Below are 21,961 nucleotides of genomic sequence, written 5' to 3'. Positions count from 1 at the left end.
TTTTTTAGTATACACACGGAATGGGATATTAAATATCCCTATTTCTCTACTCGTCCATCAGTGAACATTTAGGTTATTCCCATATCTTGGCTATTGTAAATAATGCTGTAGTGGGCATGGGAATGCAGATATCTTTTTGAGGTACTGATTTTTTTCCTTGGATATATACCCATAAGTGGATTGCTGGATTGTATGGTAGTTCTGATTTCAGTTTTTTGACGAAACTCCATACTATTTTCCATAATGGCTGCACCAATTTTCATTCCCCAACAGTGTACAAGGGTTCCCTTTCATCCACATCCTCACCAAGTTATTTTCTTTTGCCTCTGTGATAATGTGGAAATCTTTTATGGGTTCTTCTCCATCTGTACTGCTATCTCCACTCTAATCCAACATTTCAAATTATGGAGGTATGTGAGTGTGTTTAGATGCATCTTAGGGGTGAGGATAAACAGAATCAGAGTGATATTAGTTGAAATTAATAAAATTTGGGGCACCTGGGCAGCTCAGTCGGTTAAGCATCTGACTCTCGATTCGGCTCAGGTCATGATCTCACAGTTTGTGAATTCGATCTCCATGTCAGGCTCTGTACTGGCGGTGCGGAGCCTGCTTGGGATACTCTCTCTTCCTTTCTCTCTGCGCACCCATGCTCTCTCTCTTTCTCTCTCTCAAAAAATAAACTAAAATTTTTTTAATTAATAAAAATTTAAGAGATTAGATAAGTAAAGCCATAATAGCTATATAAAACCCATAATTACAAAAAAAAAAAGTATTTGGAGGATTAGAATACTCAAATTTGAAACCTAAAGGAAATGCCATTTAAAGGGTTTTCTGAATCTAGCCAGTCAACTGAATAACCTAATGGAGCACTTATGGCATATCATAGGTCTAAAATTCACTGTGCTTACAGACAACTGTTGTGTAAATCATTTAAGATATGTCTAGGGTCTATTTCTTTGAATTTGGATTTACCAACTGCAAAATAAACACTTTCTAAGGTCCTTTCCATTGCTCTATATCTTTGGTCCTGCAAGTCCCTTCTAAGATTTGGGATTGCATTACATATTACATGCAAACTCTGTGGAAAATGGTCTATTCATGGTCCATGATCACAACTATGAATCTCATATTAACATGATTATATAAAATATATTAGCTTTAAAAATCATCTAAAATGTCAATCAATAGTCTTTGAATAAAGTTGATCAACCTTCCAAATAATCATTCTGTGTTTGTGACCAAATGATAAACTTTCAAAAAATGGGGGGCCAGGGGGGAGAAAGTAATACACTACAGGGACCTAGAAGCATTTGGTCTTTGTAATTTTGATTTTATGGGTTAGGAAAACAGGAAAAAAAAATGTACAGTTAAGTTACTGATTGAAGAGAGACAGATATGCTTATTTACCTATACAAATTCAGAATCTGGAATTTCAAACCTGCAAACTGTTGTTTTTTTTTATTTTTTTTTTAACATTTGTTCATTTTTGAGAGACAGAGAGTAAGTGGGGGAGGGGCAGAAAAAGAGGGAGACACAGAATCTGAAGCAGGTTCCAGGCTCAGGCCTGTCAGCTCAGAGCCTGACACGGGCTTGAACCCACAAACTGTGAGATCATGGTCTGAGCTGAAGTTGGATGCTTAACTGGCTGAGTCATTCAGGCACCGCTGTAAACTGTTTCTTTTTTTTTTTTTTTAATTTTGGTTTCTTGAATGTATACACTTGGACCAATTTATGCACATCCATTATTGAATACATTTGGACAATAGAGGAGAAATTAAATTTTTTCTTATATAAAGGAAATGTATGTTTTTAAGTTTATTTCTTTTAAGAGAGAGAGAGAGAGAGGGAGAGAGAAAATATGCAAGCAGGAGAAGGGCAAAGAGAGGGAAAGAGAGAGAGAGAGAATCCCAAACAGGCTCCGTACTGCCAGTGCAGAGTCTGATGCAGGGCTCAAACCCACAAACCATGAGATCATGACCTTAGCCAAAATCAAGAGACAGATATTTTACTGACTGAGCCACCCAGGGGTCCCTAAAGGAAATATATTTTGTTTGTTTTAATATAATACAAGTCGATTTGAAGAATTTATTCGGCTCTTAACATAGAAAACATAATCTGTTGTCAATTTGACCTCAAACGTAGGAAGTCAGAAAGATTTAAAAACTAGTTCATCGTTGGTAGTTTCTTCCTTGCTTTTTCTAAAACAGAGATGCTATTAAATAGAGTTTCCTGCACTTCCTAAGTCAGTCAACCAAAGGCATGCTTCTAATGTAAATGACAGTTGAAAGATTAGAAATGATACTGAACTGAGTTTTACATTTCCCATGTCTCTTGGCCTTTGGCACTGTGTAGGAATGACATTCACAATTTTCTGTACTGCTTTTCCACAGCAGTTAGCAAAATCCTGTACTTGCTTTGCCTTGACAATCCATCAGAACAGGATTATTTTAAATTCTTCTTGCCTCTCTTTCCACACACACTTGAACACAAATGATCTTTATTCCCCGAGATACTACTTTAAGTAAAGGCTCCTTCTTGACATACTAATATAGATGTTGTACAGAGAATCTGAGCAACATGAAACGTAATCATTGTTTATTCACAAAGGATCATTTTCTTAAATATTTTACCTTCCATATTCAATGCATATTAAGTTCTTTTTTTGCAGATTGTGGGAGAATATGATAAACTGATCAACCTCAAACCTGTCTTCTCATTCAAAAGTAAGTTCACATGCAGGGAATCTTACTGAAGGGAAACCTTGCTGACGGGTGTGATGTATTAGAGGTATCCACTAATTTTGATTACTCCTTTTCAAGTGTTCTTAATAGCCTCCAATGAAAAGAATGAGACATGGATATTGAATACCAAGGTAGGATTTACTTTGTACCTGAAGCGAGTTTCAGAGGAAAACGTATTCAGTTAAGTCAACAGGGAGTGGGTATGAGGAAGACAGAGATATGGAAGTAGTTCAGTTGAAAGAAAACTATAATTAGCTCTTAATTACATGGGGGTCGATTAACTTACTCAAGGTCATGTTAAACATCCCTATTTGGACTATGCTAGGAGTGGATTGGGATTATGGCGGGGGGGGGGGGATCCAGAAGGAACCATGCTCTGACGCTGGCCATAGGCTGGTGTAAGGCAACAGAGGTGAGGCTTCAAGAACAGGGCTCCTGGGAGGCAGCTTTACACTCCACCAGTTGTTGTCTTCATGCACATTGCCTAATGTCAGAGCACTAGCTTACCATTAATTTGCAAATCAATTTACTTTTGAGTAATAAAATTGACCTAGTTGTGTTATTAAAAGTGATATGGTAACACAGGTTTTCATTTTTTTAATGTTTATTTTTGAGACAGAGAGAGAGAGACAGAGGGGGAGAGAGAGAGAGAGAGCGAGCGAGCACGGGAGGGGCAGAGAGAGAGGGAGGCACAGAATCCAAAGCAGACTTCAGGCTCTGAGCTGTCAGCACGATCTGTGAGATCATAATCTGAGCCAAAGATAGACACTTAACTGACTGAGCCACCCAGGCGCCCCAGTTTTCATTTCTAAATTGTCTTAAATATTACCTAATGAGTAATGACCAATATAAATCATATAATTAAAGTTCAAAAGTTTTATAATCACTATACTGTACACCTGAAAATAATATTACACTGTATATCAACTAACTGGAATTTAAACAAAACATTTTATCTATAATAAAATCGTTATCATGGTATACCACGTTTAAGAAAATACATAATTTAGGGGTGCCTGGGTTGCTCAGTCAGTTGAGTGTCTGACTTCAGCTCAGGTCTTGATCTCATGGTTTGTGAGTTTGAGCCCCACGTCGGGCTCTGTGCTGACAGTGCAGAGTCTGATCAGTTCTTCTGTGCTCCCCTCAACTGCCCCTTCCCCTCCTCTTTCTCTCTCAAAAACAAAAACAAAAAATTAAAAAAATAAAATACATAATTTGTATCAAATGGACTTCATTTTAACTAATATATTTCCTGTCCATGTATCCATTATTGATTTTTTCAGAAAAAAGTACAAAAATCAATGGTCTTCATTAAGAAGCCACAATAATAATTATTAAATTATAAGATTCATATGCTTATAAAATATGTGATAAATGTTGATGATAATGCTCTTTAAAATAATCTTTCACTTAAAGGAATATGTATTCCCTACATATCCTTCCTCATCTAAAGTTATGAAGAACTGAAACAAGGAGCTATAGAGATATTTTTGAAGGCATAAACAGTACCTCAAACATGTAAGTAATATTGTGTGAATTACAACAAATAATCTGCAAAAGGTCAAATTTTATATAATAACACATACGGAGTTAAATGTATTTCATTATTTTATTATTATACATCAAACCAATAAAAATAAAGATTTAAGGACTCTAGACCTAATCAAAAGAAAGTTTAATTAATTAAACTATTCTGTAGGGAAATTTTCTTACAAACACACACAGTATATATATATATATATATATATATATATATATATATACACATATATATACATACATACATATATGTATGTATATACATACATACATATATGTATATATACACATATATATATTTATGGTAGACCTCTTTATATATGTATATATATATATTTCATGCACACTATGTTTTATATATATGTATATATATTTTTTATGGTAGACCTCTTTATTTTAAAAGTTTCTTACTAATTGCCCAGTTTCACATCTGATCAAACACTTTTCTCACTCACTGCTTTACCACTGACTTGCTCCAAAAGAAAAAAGGAATGTCAAACACATTTTAGACACAGTAGTTTATAAAAGACATTTCTTTAGATATTTTATATATGGTGAACATGTAGAAAAGAAGCATCCACCTGTTACTATCAAGATAAATAGAAATCCCCGTAGAAAAATGTTGCTTGCTAAAATAATTGAGACTAAAGAAAAAAAAAATACTTCATTTACAATGTAATGAATGAAGTAAATGAAGTAATAAATGAAGTAAACTTCATTTTAATGCCAACATTTATTGCAAAACACTTTAATACAGAAAACAAATGTAAAACTATAAATAAATGTTTATCACTTACCTCTCTTAACGTTTCTGCTTGTACTTGTGGACTTATCTGAAGGACATGGGCAACGTCCTTCACATTTGACTGAGATCTGTTTTCCTAAGACACATGCCTGATATTCTAGTTTGCACTGCATACAAAGAGAAAAGAAAATAGTTATTTAGATACATTTAGTTAAATCAATACAAAGTCACATGCTATTTGATTCTATTACACATGCTATGGAAAAAGGCAAATGAATAGCATGGAATGAAGAACATTACACCTGATTTCAAATCTATAAGTTCTAATTTCTAACCGTGGTATTTGGAGCTAATTTCTTAAATGTTATGAACTTCGATTTTTTTCATATGCGTAATTGGGATAGTAACATGGAATCTACTGAGTTTGAAAAATCAAATAGGCAGTTTTCCTAGAACAGTTACCATGAACTGAGCTCTCAGTAAATGTAACACAAGCTGAATGAAATTAAACTCAAACAATCAAAACTATTATGGCACATGAAGTTCTGAGGGTTTTTTGGGTTTGTTTTGTTTCGTTTTTACTTTAGATTAGCTTAGTTTTGTTTTGCTTTTCTTTGTAAACATTACTCTTTGTAAAATTTTAAGCCTAAGTACCTTAAGTCATTCTTAATATTTCATAACTGCATAATTTGACATGATTTAAAAAATTGTAAATGTACTCCATCTTTTAAAAGGCAATAATTACTTTCCTACTTTAAAAGAAATAGATCTTGCTAATTCTGAAGTAATGTGATTTCTTTAGTGGCTACGTCCATAATTTACTCAGTGCAAATTATTTTAAAATTAAATAGGGCAGACTTTCTGGCTCCAATCGACAAATGCACCAGTGACTAATTTAATTCAGCTTCAGCTGATACGAAGAAGGACTGAATACACCCAATGACTAATCAGATTACTCATAGCTGTACAACATTTTTTTTTGTCAAATAACGCTCTACTGGACAGGCGAAATTCAAAACTAGACTTTCAACAAATGAGTAAAAATTATTACACTTGGAATTTATTTGTAGTGGCTTAGTGGGCCTTTTTTAGAGGAATAAACTCCTTCAAAGAAATTATTTTTTATTGTTCAATGTTTCAGTAATTTAAGGAAATGATTTTGACTTATAAAATCTCAATGGATTTTAAATATAATTAAAATGCCCAATAGCTAATCAAAAGTAGAAAAAAGTAAAAATTATGAGCACTTTAATGAAATCCAGATAAGTTATATAAAACCTTGAGACTTCAAATTAATATATATATTATAATATATTACTGTAACTTCTTTTAACATAATATTTCAGAATTCGGAATCTGGTCATATGAAAATTCTGACTTATGACACAATTTAAGAAAAGTTCAAGAACAATTGTAAATGTGAGCAGACAAAGCCAAAAGTCAATATTAATTATAGCTAATATTGAATTTTAAACTATGAAAATGTTAGCTCCCTTCAAAGATGTGTTACACCATACCCCTTTACATTCTAAATGTGGTTTATTTTAAAACTGCTTTTTTTATTTGAAGAAAATGAAAGCCAGAAAAATAAGTGAATGAACAACAGAAATACATGAGTTGTTAGTTTAAAAAGGTTTTACCTCTTAGATAACTTTCTTTGACATAACACAAACTTCAAAGCTGTCTAAAATTTGCATATGATGAAATTATAGTTTTGAAAAGGAATTACTTTATAAATAAAATAATTTCTTCCTCAGAATGATTTTCCCAAACTTTTTTTTTCTGTATGCATTTCTGCAAAGACCAACAGAATCAGAAAGATAGCAAATCCACCCATGTTTATAGTTATAAGAATCTAGCTTCCTGGGGCGCCTGGGTGGCTCAGTAGGTTAAGCGGCCGACTTCGGCGCGGGTCATGATTACGCGGTCTGCGAGTTCGAGCCCCGCGTTGGGCTCTGTGCTGACAGCTCAGAGCCTGGAGCCTGTTTCAGATTCTGTGTCTCCCTCTCTCTGACCCTCCCCCATTCGTGCTCTGTCTCTCTCTGTCTCAAAAATAAATAAAAGTTAAAAAAAAATTTTTAAAAAAAGAATCTAGCTTCCTGTAATTGGAAAGCCATTTAGTTTTATTTCCTTATGGATTGATTTTGAAATAAAAATATCTTCATAAAGAATTTTATTCAAAGAATATTAGGACATTAAAAGCACTATTTTAAAATATTTTTTAGCTACATCTACTGATTGGATTTCTAATTAATGACATTCAATTTACTTAATTATCACAAAGCTGAAATATTTATAAAGGTATAAGTGAACTGAAATATCACATAAAGGGTATGCTCATTAGTTTATAATTACCAAAAAATGGAAATTCTGTAGAGAAAGACATGATTAATGCATTCCTGATTATCTAAGACCCTGAGCATTAAGAATTCTTAAGTTAGGAATTACTGTGAAAAGCAAGCCTGCAAAATGATTTTTCCATGGTCAAAGTTGCCATTTGTCAGGGAAAGTAAGTTAAAATCATTTGCTGAATTACATATCAAAGGAGAAAATTTAATTTTACTATAGGAGAGATCTAGTCTGCTCATAGAAAAGACCCCAACCATCTGGGTAATAAACACTGAGACAGGTTATTATTACAGTTTTTAAGATAATGCAATCACTGTGAGCTTGTTGGATGACTTAAATCGGAGGTTTTCAGTTGGAGTGGTTTTGCCCCAGGGGACAGCTTGAAATGGTTTTTGGGAAAACCGCTAAAATTATGCGGGAGGGATTACCGTTGGCATTTACTAGTCAGAGGCCAGAAAGACTGCTAAAGATCTTGCAGGGCACAGATAAGCCCCCCCAAAATAAAGCATTATATGACCTCAAATGTCAATAATGCCCCGATTTAAGCACTAGTCAATCAAAAGACAATGAATAAGTAACTAAACTTAAGATTCCTTCCATATTTCATTAGTATTTTCTTTTTGGTCATTCATTAAAGTAATGCATGTAAGATAAAAAGCAATGGTATAAACTACAGGGTTCAAGTACTGAAATTATCCAGGAATTTAAATTTAAAGTTAAATTTAAATTTAAAATTAAACTTAAAATTAAATTTAAAATACACATCAGCTAACACAACAAAATACATAGCTTATAAATGACGACTTTAATTGAGGTATCGCTATGTGTCAAACACTGTATTAAGCAATTTCGAAGCATTATATTCTGAGGAATGAGGTAGGATAGATATATTTTTTAAAATAAGTTTTTCGGGGCGCCTGGGTGGCGCAGTCGGTTAAGCGTCCGACTTCAGCCAGGTCACGATCTCGCGCTCCGTGAGTTCAAGCCCCGCGTCACGCTCTGGGCTGATGGCTCAGAACCTGGAGCCTGTTTCCGATTCTGTGTCTCCCTCTCTCTCTGCCCCTCCCCCGTTCATGCTCTGTCTCTCTCTGTCCCAAAAATAAATAAACGTTGAAAAAAAAATTAAAAAAAAATAAGTTTTTCAAGTGAAGTTTGGAGAACTTTATGCAACTGATCAAAAATGCATGGCTAAAATAGGATTTGAGCCTACTTTATAGTGCTTCTCATGTAGAACAAGTATATAATTAGCAGTAGGTAAAAATAGCAACAATGTTCTATTTCTTATTGTGGTGATAAAATTTTTGATACGAGTGAAAAAATAAATTGGAAATTTGGAATATCATGAATCACTTTTTTTTAGTATTTGCTTTAATCTACCTTGGACTGGCTAATATATTACATTCCACACCTTTAATACATTAGGCAACGAATATCATGTCTAAGAGCTCTCATGAATAGAATTCCTCATAGGCAGCTATAGCTAACCCCTCTGCAAGTAAATGTCCTCCACTTGAGGTTCTCTGATTCCCACTCTGGTGTTTCACATGCAAAGACAACCAGAGAAAGAAAAAAAGACTTGATTTAGACTTGAATCCATTCATTCATTGGGATTTACCAATTACCCACACACATTATTACTGTAGCATAAATGACAAGCAGGGAGCTAAGCATAGCAAAAATCTGTGGCAACCCTATGCACTGAAGTGGACACTACACCATTGTTTTCTGTTTGTCACTATACTTTTCCTTCAGAAATAACACCTCACTTATTGTGAATAAACTTTTCTCACCAGAAACCTTATTTGGGGAAACTGATTTTTACATACAAATGTTATAGCATACCTCCCTCAGCACAAGGTGAGAGTCCTATGACATGAGGTGGTTAAAGTCTTCCCATATGCTTATTCAGATCTGTCCCTTTACAGGGATAACACTAGAGATGTGAGCACAGATGCTATTTAAGCAAAATCAAAATGAGAAAAGGACCAACAGGATCCTAAGAATGTTAAAGTCTTAACTTAAGCAATCTTTAAGGCTGAATTATATGCAAGCCAATTTCCCTTTAGTCCTTACACCTCATACTGTTTCTATCAGACGTCTAGAAGTTGGGTATTATAAAGACTAGTTGCATTTAAGCTGAGATGAGATGACATGGGGATAGCAAAGGAGCTTTAACCCAGGTTAATAAATTTACAATCCCTGTCATGTAATCATGGGCCAGTTAAGATATTGCACAGTTGGCAACTAGACTATCTGACTAAGAGCTGCCGAGAAAAAATAAAACAATAGTACATTTAATCCTTATTTTACTGAACATATCCTCTTAGATGTAGTACACTCTTTGAACTAATATATCTCTAATTATTATTATGATATTTTTCTTCCAAAATTAAACAAAAATTCCCCAAGGAAATTTATCATTTGGCACAAACCTTACAATATGTTGTAGTGCAACCTGAGAACATGCCAAGGAGAAAACCACTTGACACATAAACTATGGACTCAGAACTGAGGAAATACTGTTTTGGGGATGGTTTCTCCTTGAAGAGTATCAGAGTGTGTTCACAGGTGTACAGGGGGTTGTCTTAAAATCAACCTAATCCAATGTAGCCCTAGAAGGTCAGGATTGTTTACTCCCTCACTTTGGTTGAGATTGTGAATATATACATATAAAAAAATCTGTTTTTCGTATCACTAAATTATTTAATTGAGTTATAAGATCATATATTATCAAGCGTCTCTTATTTTGAGATCTGTGTGCACAATGTAGCATTCAGCTATGCATTTTCATCATTGTAAGGCCATCGTTGTAAACAGATATCCCAGAATTCAAAATCTGGTAATAATTTTAAAAATTTAAGTATCAACAATATAGTGTGTTTATTTTATAATTATTTCCTTCTCACAGGTTTTATTAAATTCTGTCATCAAACTAAGATTCTTATTTAAATTATTCCAGACAAATGTTGCTTTCAATATCAGCAGTAGTTTCCCTGAAAATAAAACCTATTAAAAACCATGTTGTTTGATGACTGATATGTACATAAAAGTAATGAAATCATTTGTAACTTACTATTGATTTCTATTTTCATTATTTATGTTAGTATATCATATGCACTTTGACAGACACCAACTCAGGCTCTTCCAGAAGGGTACGGAGTGGTTAAAAATAATTAAGAAATGGATGAAAATAGAAGAGCATGATACTAAGTACTCCCCCAAATTAGGAGGATATAAGAGAAGAAATTACATTAACAGATATAAATGGGAGTAATTTTTTTAAGAAAGAATGTCAATAAGTAACAAGGGATGCATTTTAAAAGAACACAGGAGGAGATGAAGGATTCAGAGCAGAAAATTAAATTTAGCTAACAAGAGAAAATATTCTGAAGACCTGAAAATTTTGATGATTTTAATAGTTACACAAACATAAAAATACTAAATTGCGGTAGTTTGGGCACACATTTCAATGTCTGTGGCGCTTACGCGCTTAAATTTTTATTTTAACCGTTTCAATGACATGAAACTTGAGGATATTTTTTTGTTTATCATGCTTAAGAAATACCAAGAACCTATTTTAAATTATGTACTATTCTTATAACTAAGATATAGGCTTAATGGTCTATAGCATCTAAACAGTTTTATGCACTGGTAGCAGTGATATACTTTGGCATGTGCTAAAAGGGAAAGATAGGGAAGAGCTGGTGCAATGAGTTTTGATACAAAGATACAAACACACAAAGCTTAGTTTTTCCACCATGTAATAATTCCTCTTGAGTAAACCTGAGGGAGTAACCTGAGAAGACACTACCTCCAGAGGGCCCTCTGTTGACTCACTACAGGAATACAGGTGCGTCTAAGACCACTACAGCTCATCATACGCTTTTGGAGAGGAAGAATCCTGGCAAAGCCGACTATGGAAAAGAAGATGGACCTGCTAACTGGGGTGGCCAAAACGTTATGAGGGATCAGTTTGTGTAGGAAAGGTGCATATAAAAAGGAAAACCGACACGGATAAGAGGAGACAGAGATGGTGGAATTGTGGTAGCAAACTAGTTAACCTTTCAGAAGTTAATAATTTATTAAGTATTATAAATAAACAAGTATCCTTCTAGGATACACACAATTCAAATACATCTATAACCAATTCCAAATGTGTCTATATATTTTTTAACTGATACAAAAACTCAACATGCATTCATACTGATATCTCCAATTCCAATCCAACATCTCAAGATTTTGTCCAGCCTCCCCTTTTCCATGTTTGTAAGTACTCTCTCCAACAATAAAAAACATGGATTTACTTATACGATCCCTGTATTTCCTTAATTGCCCAACAGAACCCATCTAGCAACCTCGCTGGCCATCTCTTCAGCATAGAAATTCCAGGAATATTCCCCACTAAATACGCCATGTTCTTAGGCACAAGTAGCCACACCGCCATACTGTATTACAAGGCTCAACCATTCTCCATTCACCACTATGCAGGGGATTCACTGACTTACTCTGGCCAAGGAAGGGAGAGAAGGAACCGAATTTTTTTCTCTCTCTCCTTATAGCTCCATTAATTATTAGGAGAGGAGAGCTGAAACCTCACAATGTGCGAGTGACATTTGACAATGTCTCCCTGTAGAAATTGCGTTATATACCTTGAAACAATTTTTATTATATACCTATAAGATTAGATTTCTTCTATTAGATTTTCTAGGTGAATTAACATGTTAATCATTTTGTAGTAATCCTTTTCATCTGTTACGACTTTTATCGGGAAATCTAGTTTTTCGGACATTGTAGAGCTATCTTATTATTTTGTAGTATTGGAGAACACGTCCCTATAGATCTCTTGTGTTTCCCTACATCTTAGGAGCAGAGGCACTGATAGCCTTCTGTTTTGTATTATCTATTCAATTTTGTTTGTATAGTAATATCTATGCAAGACGGTGATAATTCTGCCTCCTATCTGGAAGAAAGGGCAGATTTGTTTGCTTCCCAGTAAAATAAAAATAATGTCTCACCACAAGGCAAAGTTTGAGCAGGCTTCTTTACAGCCCATTTTGAAATATCCAGATTTCCTTAGCTGTGACACAAACCTAGTGTGTGTTACTCTGCGTTGTGCCTGTGGGACTCATGGGAGAAGGAGAATTGACACAAATATAAACATTATGCTCCTTGTGTCATAAGTAATAAATTACTTTGTCTCTGACCCAGGAGTCTTAGGTCTTCTGCTAGCATGTATAAACCCTGGCATCTATTTGCAAGTAGGGTAAACATCTCAGACCTTTCGTAGTTCTTTTGGTAATGAGGATGGGATGCTCACAGAGGTATAGTTTTCTGGAAATGAAAGGATACTAAGCTCCATGGACCAGATTAGAAGTTATGAGAAGATTGTTCAAGACCCAGTAATGAACTCTCAGAATGCTGTCACCTGAGTCATGAGCCAAAAGTAGAAAAAGGATCATCCAGTGTTCTATCTGTTATTGAAAATTTTGAGCCTGAACAGCAAGAGCTAAGGTTGGCTGAATCTATTTAAATAGTGCTCTAGTTATTGTTTACTAGCCACCAGCCAGGAGGAGGAATGTGGTGCTATCTTGACAGTAGGATCAACGGTTCTCTATTTCCAAATGAGACAGAAGGCTGTGTGCAGTCATCCAAATGTACTGAAGAACGCTGGACTAGGGAAGAGATTCAAACGTGTATGGCTAACTTGGATGCAAGCACCATCCATCATGCCTGATTCTGTTGGGGAAGGTGACCCTGGATTCAACTGTGGCATCTGGGCACATTTACAATATGGAAGGTAAGTCAACGTGACTTTTCTTGTGAGGATTTTTAGGACCAACTCAGTACCTGTTGCGGTTGCTTCTACATCTGAACGTATAGCAGGTATTAACGTGCTATACATTTATACTTTGCTGTCTGATAAGTATCAGCGGAAAGTCTCCCTTATCAAGATATAGCCAAGAGCCAAGAGTTTTCTAGGGGGAAAACCTCCTTGCCACTGTTACCACTTTCCTATACAGATGATGCCCTACTTGTTGGAAAGTCAGAAGCTTCAGTCTCAATGACTCTGACTGTAATATTATTACACTTCCACCAGCAGGGATGGCTGAATAAACTCCTGAAAAAATTTACAAGTCTGCTTGCTAAGTGAAGTTTCTTAGGACTATTTGGGTGGATTCACAATGCTCAGTCTCACAAATAGTGAAGGAAAACTGTTATTCCTTTCGTCATCAGTGCCATAAAGCAGTCCCAGTACCTAACTGGACTTTTTGAGTCTTGAAACGTGTATGTTCCTCTCCTGGACATTTTGCTTGTTCCTTTATATCAGCTAAACCAACAGGTGTATTTGGAAGCTGTCCAGCATGCTGTATCATACTCCCTATCTTTAGGGCTCCACAACCCTAATGGACTCTTTCAGCTACAAGTCTCTGTTGAAATTTTTTTCAGGTGATGCTATTGCTATTCCAGTACTATCTACCGACTCTGGCCACGTCCTTTTGTCCTTTGAAACAAACATGCATCACGTGTTTGAGTTTTTGGATTATGTGTAGTCTGACAGCTGTGAAACTTTTATCACAAAATTACTAAACAGGGTGACAGGTAAGGTATCTAATGCCCTTTACTATCCACAAGTTTCAGATATTGTAAGCATTCGCATGGTCTCTTCAAAAATCTCCTCAAAGAGGTTTCTGACTGCCTCCTTCACTTTAGTAAAGCAGTTTGGTCACTGAATTTTGCTGTCTCCCAGAAAGGGAATTTAAGCCTCTCGGGTGGGTCCTTAGTAACTAACAAGATGAAAAGACATTCTAGGTACCTATTTTCAATATTCAGGCTTTTTCTTTCCTTCTCCTAATGGCAAAGTCAGGCTGGCTTGGTTGCTGTATCCTGCAGGTGACAGCCTGTTCAAAGGGAATCATGGGAATTCAGGCTTATTTCTGATTATGCCACTTGGATTATCTTGTTGGATTAACATGGTCCTGGAGCACACTGCTCACTTAAGTCCCCTGACAGTAGTCCATGAAGCTAAAAGTTGCAAACAAAAATGCTTCTCTCTAACTTCTATTCCCTTTGTCCCTCCTCAGGTGGACTCTTGTAGATGAAATGTTCATATGTAGTGTTTAGGAGCTGATAGGAAGAAAGGGGAAATTTTAATTTTTATATTGGGGCACGCTAATTTTGTCTTTATAGAGTGACAGCAACAACCTCAGTGCCTAGGGAGGGGACCCTTAGACTCTGGGAGAAATGGGAGAGGGTGAGACATTAATGGTCTTTTGTCTTTCAGAGCCACCCTTATTTCTTTCCTCCTCAAGGAAACTGCCTTCGTAGGGCTTTCCCAAAGTGTCGCAAGTGCCTTAAATTTAACTGCTGGATTTTCCTTTCCCTCGATATGTTTTTCTCTATTCTGCTTAATCTAACTGAGAAGTCTATCAGAAAGAGAAAGGGATGGCACCAGATCCTGAACCTCTCATGCAAGGCACCTGCCAATACCGCCAGGAGTCTTTCCCATCTCCATTCTCCACCATTCAGTGAGATGGCTGAATGCCATTCAGTTGGTTGCTTCAAAAATTGGACGGATTGAAGAGACTGCTTTCAAGCATCACTCCAAAAATAAGGAGTAGAATCAATTATGCTAATTCAACTGGAAAATCAAAGATCTTCTAGTGGGCTGGAAGGTCACCTTTGATGCACTGTCAATCTGTGTCCACAGAAAAATGTAGTTGTGACTTGCAGGTCACACCCGTTTTAACATTATTTTGTTTCTACAACACTATGTGTACTATTGGAACTATTATCTTGTATGGAAAACAGGCATTCATTTGCCTCCATATAGAAAATGTGGTGATTTGCACCTCAGCGGTGGTCTAAGAGAACTTCACCTGCTTTAGGAAGCACCACCAGTGGATCATGTGGCTCTCAGAAAACTGAGATCTCTCCTAAATGAATCACACTTGGCTATTCAGTTCCAGGTGGCATACCAGACTCCTTGTTTTATGAGCACCTTGACAGGAATTTCTCTGTACAACATGAGGTACCCAATTAGAAAAGTTGATACAAATTTGTCACTGATCTTAGGTGAAGTGATCAATGATACCACATTGTTCCTAGCAGGCATTTGTTCAGGTGATTGGTTCATGACCCCGGAGTGGGAAAGGGAGACACTGTTGAGGTCAATATTGGGTTTTTTCCCCTTTTTTAAGAATGTTTATTCATTTTGAGAGACACAGAGACAGAGTGTGAAGAGAAAGAAGAAGACACAGAATCTGAGGCAAGCTCCAGGCTCTGAGATGACAGTAGGGAGCCCGACGTGGGGCTTGAACCCATGTACCATGAGATTATGACCTGAGCCGAAGTTGAATGCTTAACTGACTGAGCCACCCAGGCACTCTGAGTTGAGGTCACCATTGTATGCAGGTTGCTCTCATTCTTCTGCTTGGAGCTTCCTTGCAATTAGCCTTAATTAAATGCTGCGTGAGACAAACTAGTTGGAAAGGTTGATGGAGTGGTGTACTTACAGAAAAATTCTCTGGAAGTCAAAAGATGTGGAAATGAAAGATGGAATATTGTTTGGAGGTAGGGCGCCATGGGTTACTCGTGTTTCTGTGCATCTTGCAATCAGAGGCATTGGGAGTTTGTGCCGTACAATCTTTTCAAAGATTTTGTGTAGCAAATTTGGACGATATTTTCTCCTGAAGTACTTATTTTGAATTTTCTTTAATTTTCTTTCAATATTTAAATTGTATATTTCCACTATTTTCTGAATCTCATTAATCCTGTTGAGATAATTTATGTTGGTCTAATGGCATAATATTTAATTTTTTGTTTCACTAGATTTTATTTTGAGACTCTGTTATTTTACTACAATGTGTCTATGTTTAAATTTCTTATTTATTTTAGTTGGTACACATTATACTTCCTGTATTGTGGATTCATGCCTTTCAACATTTTGGGAAATTTTTCCATTTCTCTTATTATTTTTTTCACCTTATTATTCTTGGCTTCTCCTTCCATATTTCAGAATATTTGTTTATACCTTTTCATTCTACTTTATATTCTTTATTTACCTTTCTGGATCATTTTTATGAAGCATTTTCTGAAATATGTGTGCTGTTTTTCTGAAAGGCACAGTTTGCTTTTGTTTAATTGGCTTCCTTCAGGTGCAACAGTGTATTCAGTCCATTGCCAGTTCACATAACAAGACTAATTTCCTTAGTAGACAGAATTTAGGGTGGAGGGAAATTAAAGAGCATTACAACACATAGTGATTATACAGAGATGGTGAGAAAATACATATCTTGCTTATACAGTCACTGAAATGGGTAAGACAGTCACATACCAGTGGATCAAAATCTTTTAGATTTAGATTTTATTAATGATCAGTATTTCACAGGCAAATGTGTGGAACATAGTTTTGCCAATTTTTCAACTTCCTAAGGAGTTACAAATAAATAAATTTTAAAAATTAAAAAAAAAAAACCCTATAATACAACTTGAGTTTTGTGAAAGGCTAACACATGGTCACTAACACAAAAGTAAAAAGGTTAAAATCTCAAAAATACATCAATATATAAATTTAGAAATTGGTCATAACTTTGTCCTAAACTCATTGAATGGTAGCTACCAATATATATAACTCAAGAGTCTTGAACGAGCCAAGAAAGTAAGCCTATGTCTCTGTTAAGGTTAAAGAAAGAGAGTTCTATATAACATAATCCATAATGCAATCTCTTGGAGAAGATGGGGCAGGTATTTAGAGTATGGATACACACGAGAGCTTTAATCCTCAAAAATACAGTGTGCTCACTTAGTTTCAAAAAGCCACCTTCCAAAGCTGATTATGGTACTAAGGTGTTTTAAATTAGAAAATAAAGATGCAGTTAAGTTTCTTCATATAATACAAGTTGAAGAAAAATGATTTAGTCAGCGAAACAATTTAGAAGCAAGGCCAAAATATCCACTGTCACAGCAATAACATATTGTTCATTATTTATAATTGAACAGATGGAAGAATTGTCCAAATATTTAACAATGGAAGCAATTAGTCTGATGTAACAATCCTTTTATAGACATGGCAATAGTTTTCAAGTTTAAACTTAATTTTCTTAATTTTCCTTTTTCTTTTTGGAAAACAAAAATCATTCATCACTCTAAATTATTTCCCTTAATTATGTGTGCATTTAAATACACTAAAACTTATTAGCATATTATAAAACACTAAATAATCAACAATTAGAATATAGAATATAGGATATTATGAGAAGAAATAAATCAAGAATTGAAGAGCAAAGTAGTTAGAATTTATTTTTGCTCAATATTTTCCTAGAAAATATTTAAGCAGTATGAAAATTCAGTGATTATTTTTACTTGTTCAAGTTCAACTGATTAAAAAATTATACTTCGCCTTTACTTGGTAATGATATTTAACCCAAACATGCAATATTTACAGAAAAGATATATATTAATTAGTTTCTCCTAAATAATTTTTGGCTGACAAGAAAACATTACATTGGAAGTTCACCCTCAATTGTTGTCCAGGGCAATAACTGATATCTATACCATGCTAAACACTTAACACTAATAAATGACTCCAAACTTTCTCATTTCTGTCAATGGAGTTTTATGCTTACCACCACCTCACTTTTTTTGTTCCTAAAATCTGTTCAAATAAATTAATGTCATAATTATATAAGTTAATTAAATATGATTTAATATATTTAAATATCAGTGCAGAAATGAGGGTTGGCTTTCTAGGAAACCCAGGTTGAGTGTCTCAGATTCAATGAAGGTGAATAGTTTTTAGAAAGTTCATATCGAAATAAATAGGTATGAAATAATTCCAAAGGCTGAGAATTGAGTCTCATAAAAATTAAATAATATTCTATCTATTAATCTGTCTTTTAGATTCTTGCTCCATTTTTTTGTTTATTTATTAATTTTGAGAGAGAGAGAGAGACAGCATGAGTGGGGGAGAGGCAGAGAGAGTGGAGAGAGAGAGAATCCCAAACAGGCTCCATGCTGTCAGAGCAGAGCCCAATGTGGGCCTGGAACCCAGGAAGCCGTGAGATCATGACCTGAGACAAAACCAGAGTTGGATGCTTAACTGACTGAGCCACCCAGGTGCCCAAAGATTCTTGTTCTATTTTTTGTAATTTTTTTAAATGTTTATTTGTTTTTTGAGAGAAAGAAAGTGCATGAGCAGGGGAGGAGCAGAGAACAGGAGTCACAGATCTGAAGCAGGCTCCAGGCTCTGAGCTGTCAGCACAGAGCCTGACACTGGGCTCAAACTCCCGAACGGTGAGATCATGACCTGAGCCAAAGCCAGACGCTTAACCTAATGAGCCACCCAGGTGCCCAAATTCTTGCTCTTTTTTAAGTAAAAATTTAAGAATTCACTTTTTTCCCAACAACTGAATATAAGAGTTTGCATTTTGTTCCTCAATATATGCTGAGGGGGTAGGAAAAAGGACTATTGGAAACCGAATCAATGGACAAGGGACAAGAAAGGTTTTCTGACATTTAGAGCTCCCCACAAATATAGACATTTATCTCACAGAACACATCTTATTAGGCACCTGTGCATTGTGTAGAAGCCTGTACTATATGTCCTATTGAGTTCCTTTCAAACCTGAAATTTTATGATAAAGTTTAGTCGTACTATTTCCTTCAATGTTCAGTGATTTCATAAGAGCTTATCCCAGTCAATGATTCTGTTAATATGACGCAGTTGTAATCGTGATCGAGCTGACATACCTAAGCCAAAAGTAAAACCTAGCTTATGTTGAAAAGCAGTTCAAATAGAAACAGTGCACATGTATTTCTGAATTTTGATCTTCCAGCATAAAATTAGCTCAGACAAAGTATTCAGAGGAAGGTACACAGGACAATTACATTCTAAATACTAACAGATATAACACATCCAAATGGTGAAGTGTCAAGAAATATTTATCTTTCAAAATGTACATAAAGCTACTAGAATTAGTAACTGTTACAAAGATGAAGTAATAGAATACTTCAAATATGGAAAAAATAAGGAAAAAGAAGACGTAATAGTAGAATGTTGAAACAAAATGGGATTTTCTCAAATTGCAGTAAAAAAGCAAATGGTTCCCCAACTAATGCTATTGTTGTTCTAATTTATTAAAAAATAAGAATTCAAAAACAATAATTTGAAAGGATGCAAGCAATGGTTCTCAACTATGCCTACACTTAAAAATCCCCTGAGGAGCTTTTCAAATTCAGATTCACAGGATCCCATCCCAAACCAATTTAAATAGCATGTCCGTAGCAAGAGTTGGGAGCTCCAGTATATAATGGTTAAGTATTCTACTTGTCTTACCTCAAAACACACACGTACACACACACCCAATTTCTTATAAATATCTAAGGAATTCACCATTACTAAGTTCCATTGCAAAGCACTGTATGACTAAATATGAAAAAAAAAAAAAAGAGTTCAAAATCATTCAGTGTGTTGTCCCCAGGGCGTGCTAAGTTCTAAAACATTAATATTATTTATTGACTTCTACTTAGCAAATGTAGTATCCAATGTATACAAATCAGTTACAAATATATCCATGGTCTAATATAGATGCTTTATGGGAGAACAATTCCTAGTTCTTACTGAAATGATACAATCAAAATAGACTTTGCCTGAAAAAAAGAAACAAAGACTTTATCTTTTGTGTCAATTCAGGAATGGCTACCTCTCAAATAACCTTGAACAGACTTATATTTTGATTTTTCTGGCATTGCTGAATTTAAAAGAATTCAGAAAACATTTGTTCTTTTAAAACGAAAGTTTAACTAAGCATATATAAAAAGTGTCAATTACTCATCTTAACAGAAAAAATCAGGTATTACAAAAATGCTTCTTATAAAAATCACAAAAGTCCCAATATTATTTCAAGCAAATCAATTTTTTTCATAATTGTTCATCTGTTCCTTTGTATTTTTGTGTATACATTTTCAAAATACTCTGCTGAGGATTTCTAGACAAGCTGACAAGTTCAGAACTTGAATTCTAATAAAATAATTATTCCAAATTGGTTACACTGTGTAATGAGATACACTTTCTAAAATTATATCCTAGTTTGACTGAAGTTTTCCTTTGGACACCTTGTGATAACCTCTTTCCCACCCCATCCCCCAACTTGCACCTATTATACTTTGTAATGCCCTCACCTCCAATTAAGTTGTACAGTGGAAACATGATTTATAATTTCCTGTCCATAAATTGAGCTGAAGTTAATGAGGAAGCATTGTGGGTCCAAAATAGAATCTGAAGGAATATTATTTGTAGTCGTAAAACAAACAGCCATATGCAAGGGAACCAAAATATAGAAAGATCATAAGAAGACCAGCAAAACAGCACTGGGCTTTCATCCTCAGGGTCCCACATCCTGAGCTGATAGTACCTGGCTTCTTGTCAGTATTATTTTTTTTTAAATTTAAATCCAATCTAGTTAACATACAGTGTAGTAATGGTTTCAGGAGTAGAATTTAGCAATTCATCACTTACATATAACACCCATTGCTGGTCCCAACAAATGCCCTCCTTAATGCCCATCATCCACTTAGCCCATCCCCCCATCCAACACCCCTCCAGCAACCCTCAGTTTTTTTCTGCATTTAAGAGTGTCTTATAGTTTGCCTCCCTCTCTGTATTTATCTTGTTTTTCCTTCCCTTCCCCTATGTTCATGTTTTGTTTTTTAAGTTTCATATATGAGTGAAATCATATGACATTTATCTTTGTCTGACTTACTTCACTTAGCATAATACCCTCTAGTTCATCCACGTGTTGCAAATTGCAAAATTTCATTCTTTTTGATCAGTAAGTAATATTCCATTACACACACACACACACACACACACACACACACACACACACACACACCACATCTTCTTTATCCATTCATCCATTGATGGACATTTGGGCTCTTTCCATAATTTGGTTATTGTGAATAGTGCTGCTATAAACATTGGGGTGCATGTGCCCCTTCAAATCAGTGCCTTTGTATCCTTTGGATAACTACCTTCTTATGCAATTGCTGGGTCAAAGGGGAGCTGTATTTTTAATTTTTTGAGGAACCTCCATACTGTTCTCCAGAGTGGCTGCACCAGTGTGCATTCCCATCAGCAGTGCAAAACTTTATGAAAGAAATTGAAGAAGACACAAAAAAAATGGAAAAACATTCAATGTTCATGGATTAGAAGAACAAATATTATTAAAATGCCAATACTACCCAAAGCAATTTACATATCCAATGCAATCCTTATCAAAATAACACCAGTATTATTCACAAAGCAATAGCAAGCAATTCCAAAATTTATACAGAACTAGAAAAGACCCTGAATAGCCAAAGCAATGTTGAAGAGAAACCAAAGCTGGAGGCATCACAATTATGGACTTTAAGCTGTATTCCAAAGCTGTAATCATCAAAACAGTGTAGTACTGGCAGAAAAACAGATATATAGATTAATGGAACAGAACAGAAAACCCAGAAGTGGACAAAATGAATGACTAATTAATCTTTGACAAAGCAGGAAAGAATATATAATGGAAAAAAGACAGTTTCTTCAGCAAATGGT

At 35.1% G+C, this 21,961-nt stretch overlaps 1 protein-coding gene across 2 annotated transcripts in view; it reads right to left on the bottom strand.

Moving 5' to 3' along the window:
* Positions 1 to 21,961, bottom strand: part of SPOCK3 (SPARC (osteonectin), cwcv and kazal like domains proteoglycan 3) — a 495,328-nt gene that overhangs the window by 155,574 nt on the left and 317,793 nt on the right. For both annotated transcript variants that reach the window (XM_086703919.1, XM_025921544.2), the window contains exon 6: positions 5,078 to 5,192. In XM_086703919.1, coding sequence (XP_086560045.1) covers positions 5,078 to 5,192 — 115 coding nt within the window. The remainder of the gene's footprint in view (positions 1 to 5,077; positions 5,193 to 21,961) is intronic.

The sequence above is a fragment of the Puma concolor genome, chromosome B1 (genome assembly GCF_028749965.1).
Source record: "Puma concolor isolate L17-30 chromosome B1, mPumCon1.1.hap2, whole genome shotgun sequence".
Classification (NCBI taxonomy): Eukaryota; Metazoa; Chordata; class Mammalia; order Carnivora; family Felidae; genus Puma; species Puma concolor.
Note: the sequence above shows the minus strand (reverse complement) of the source record. Positions and strands in the feature narration are given on the sequence as shown.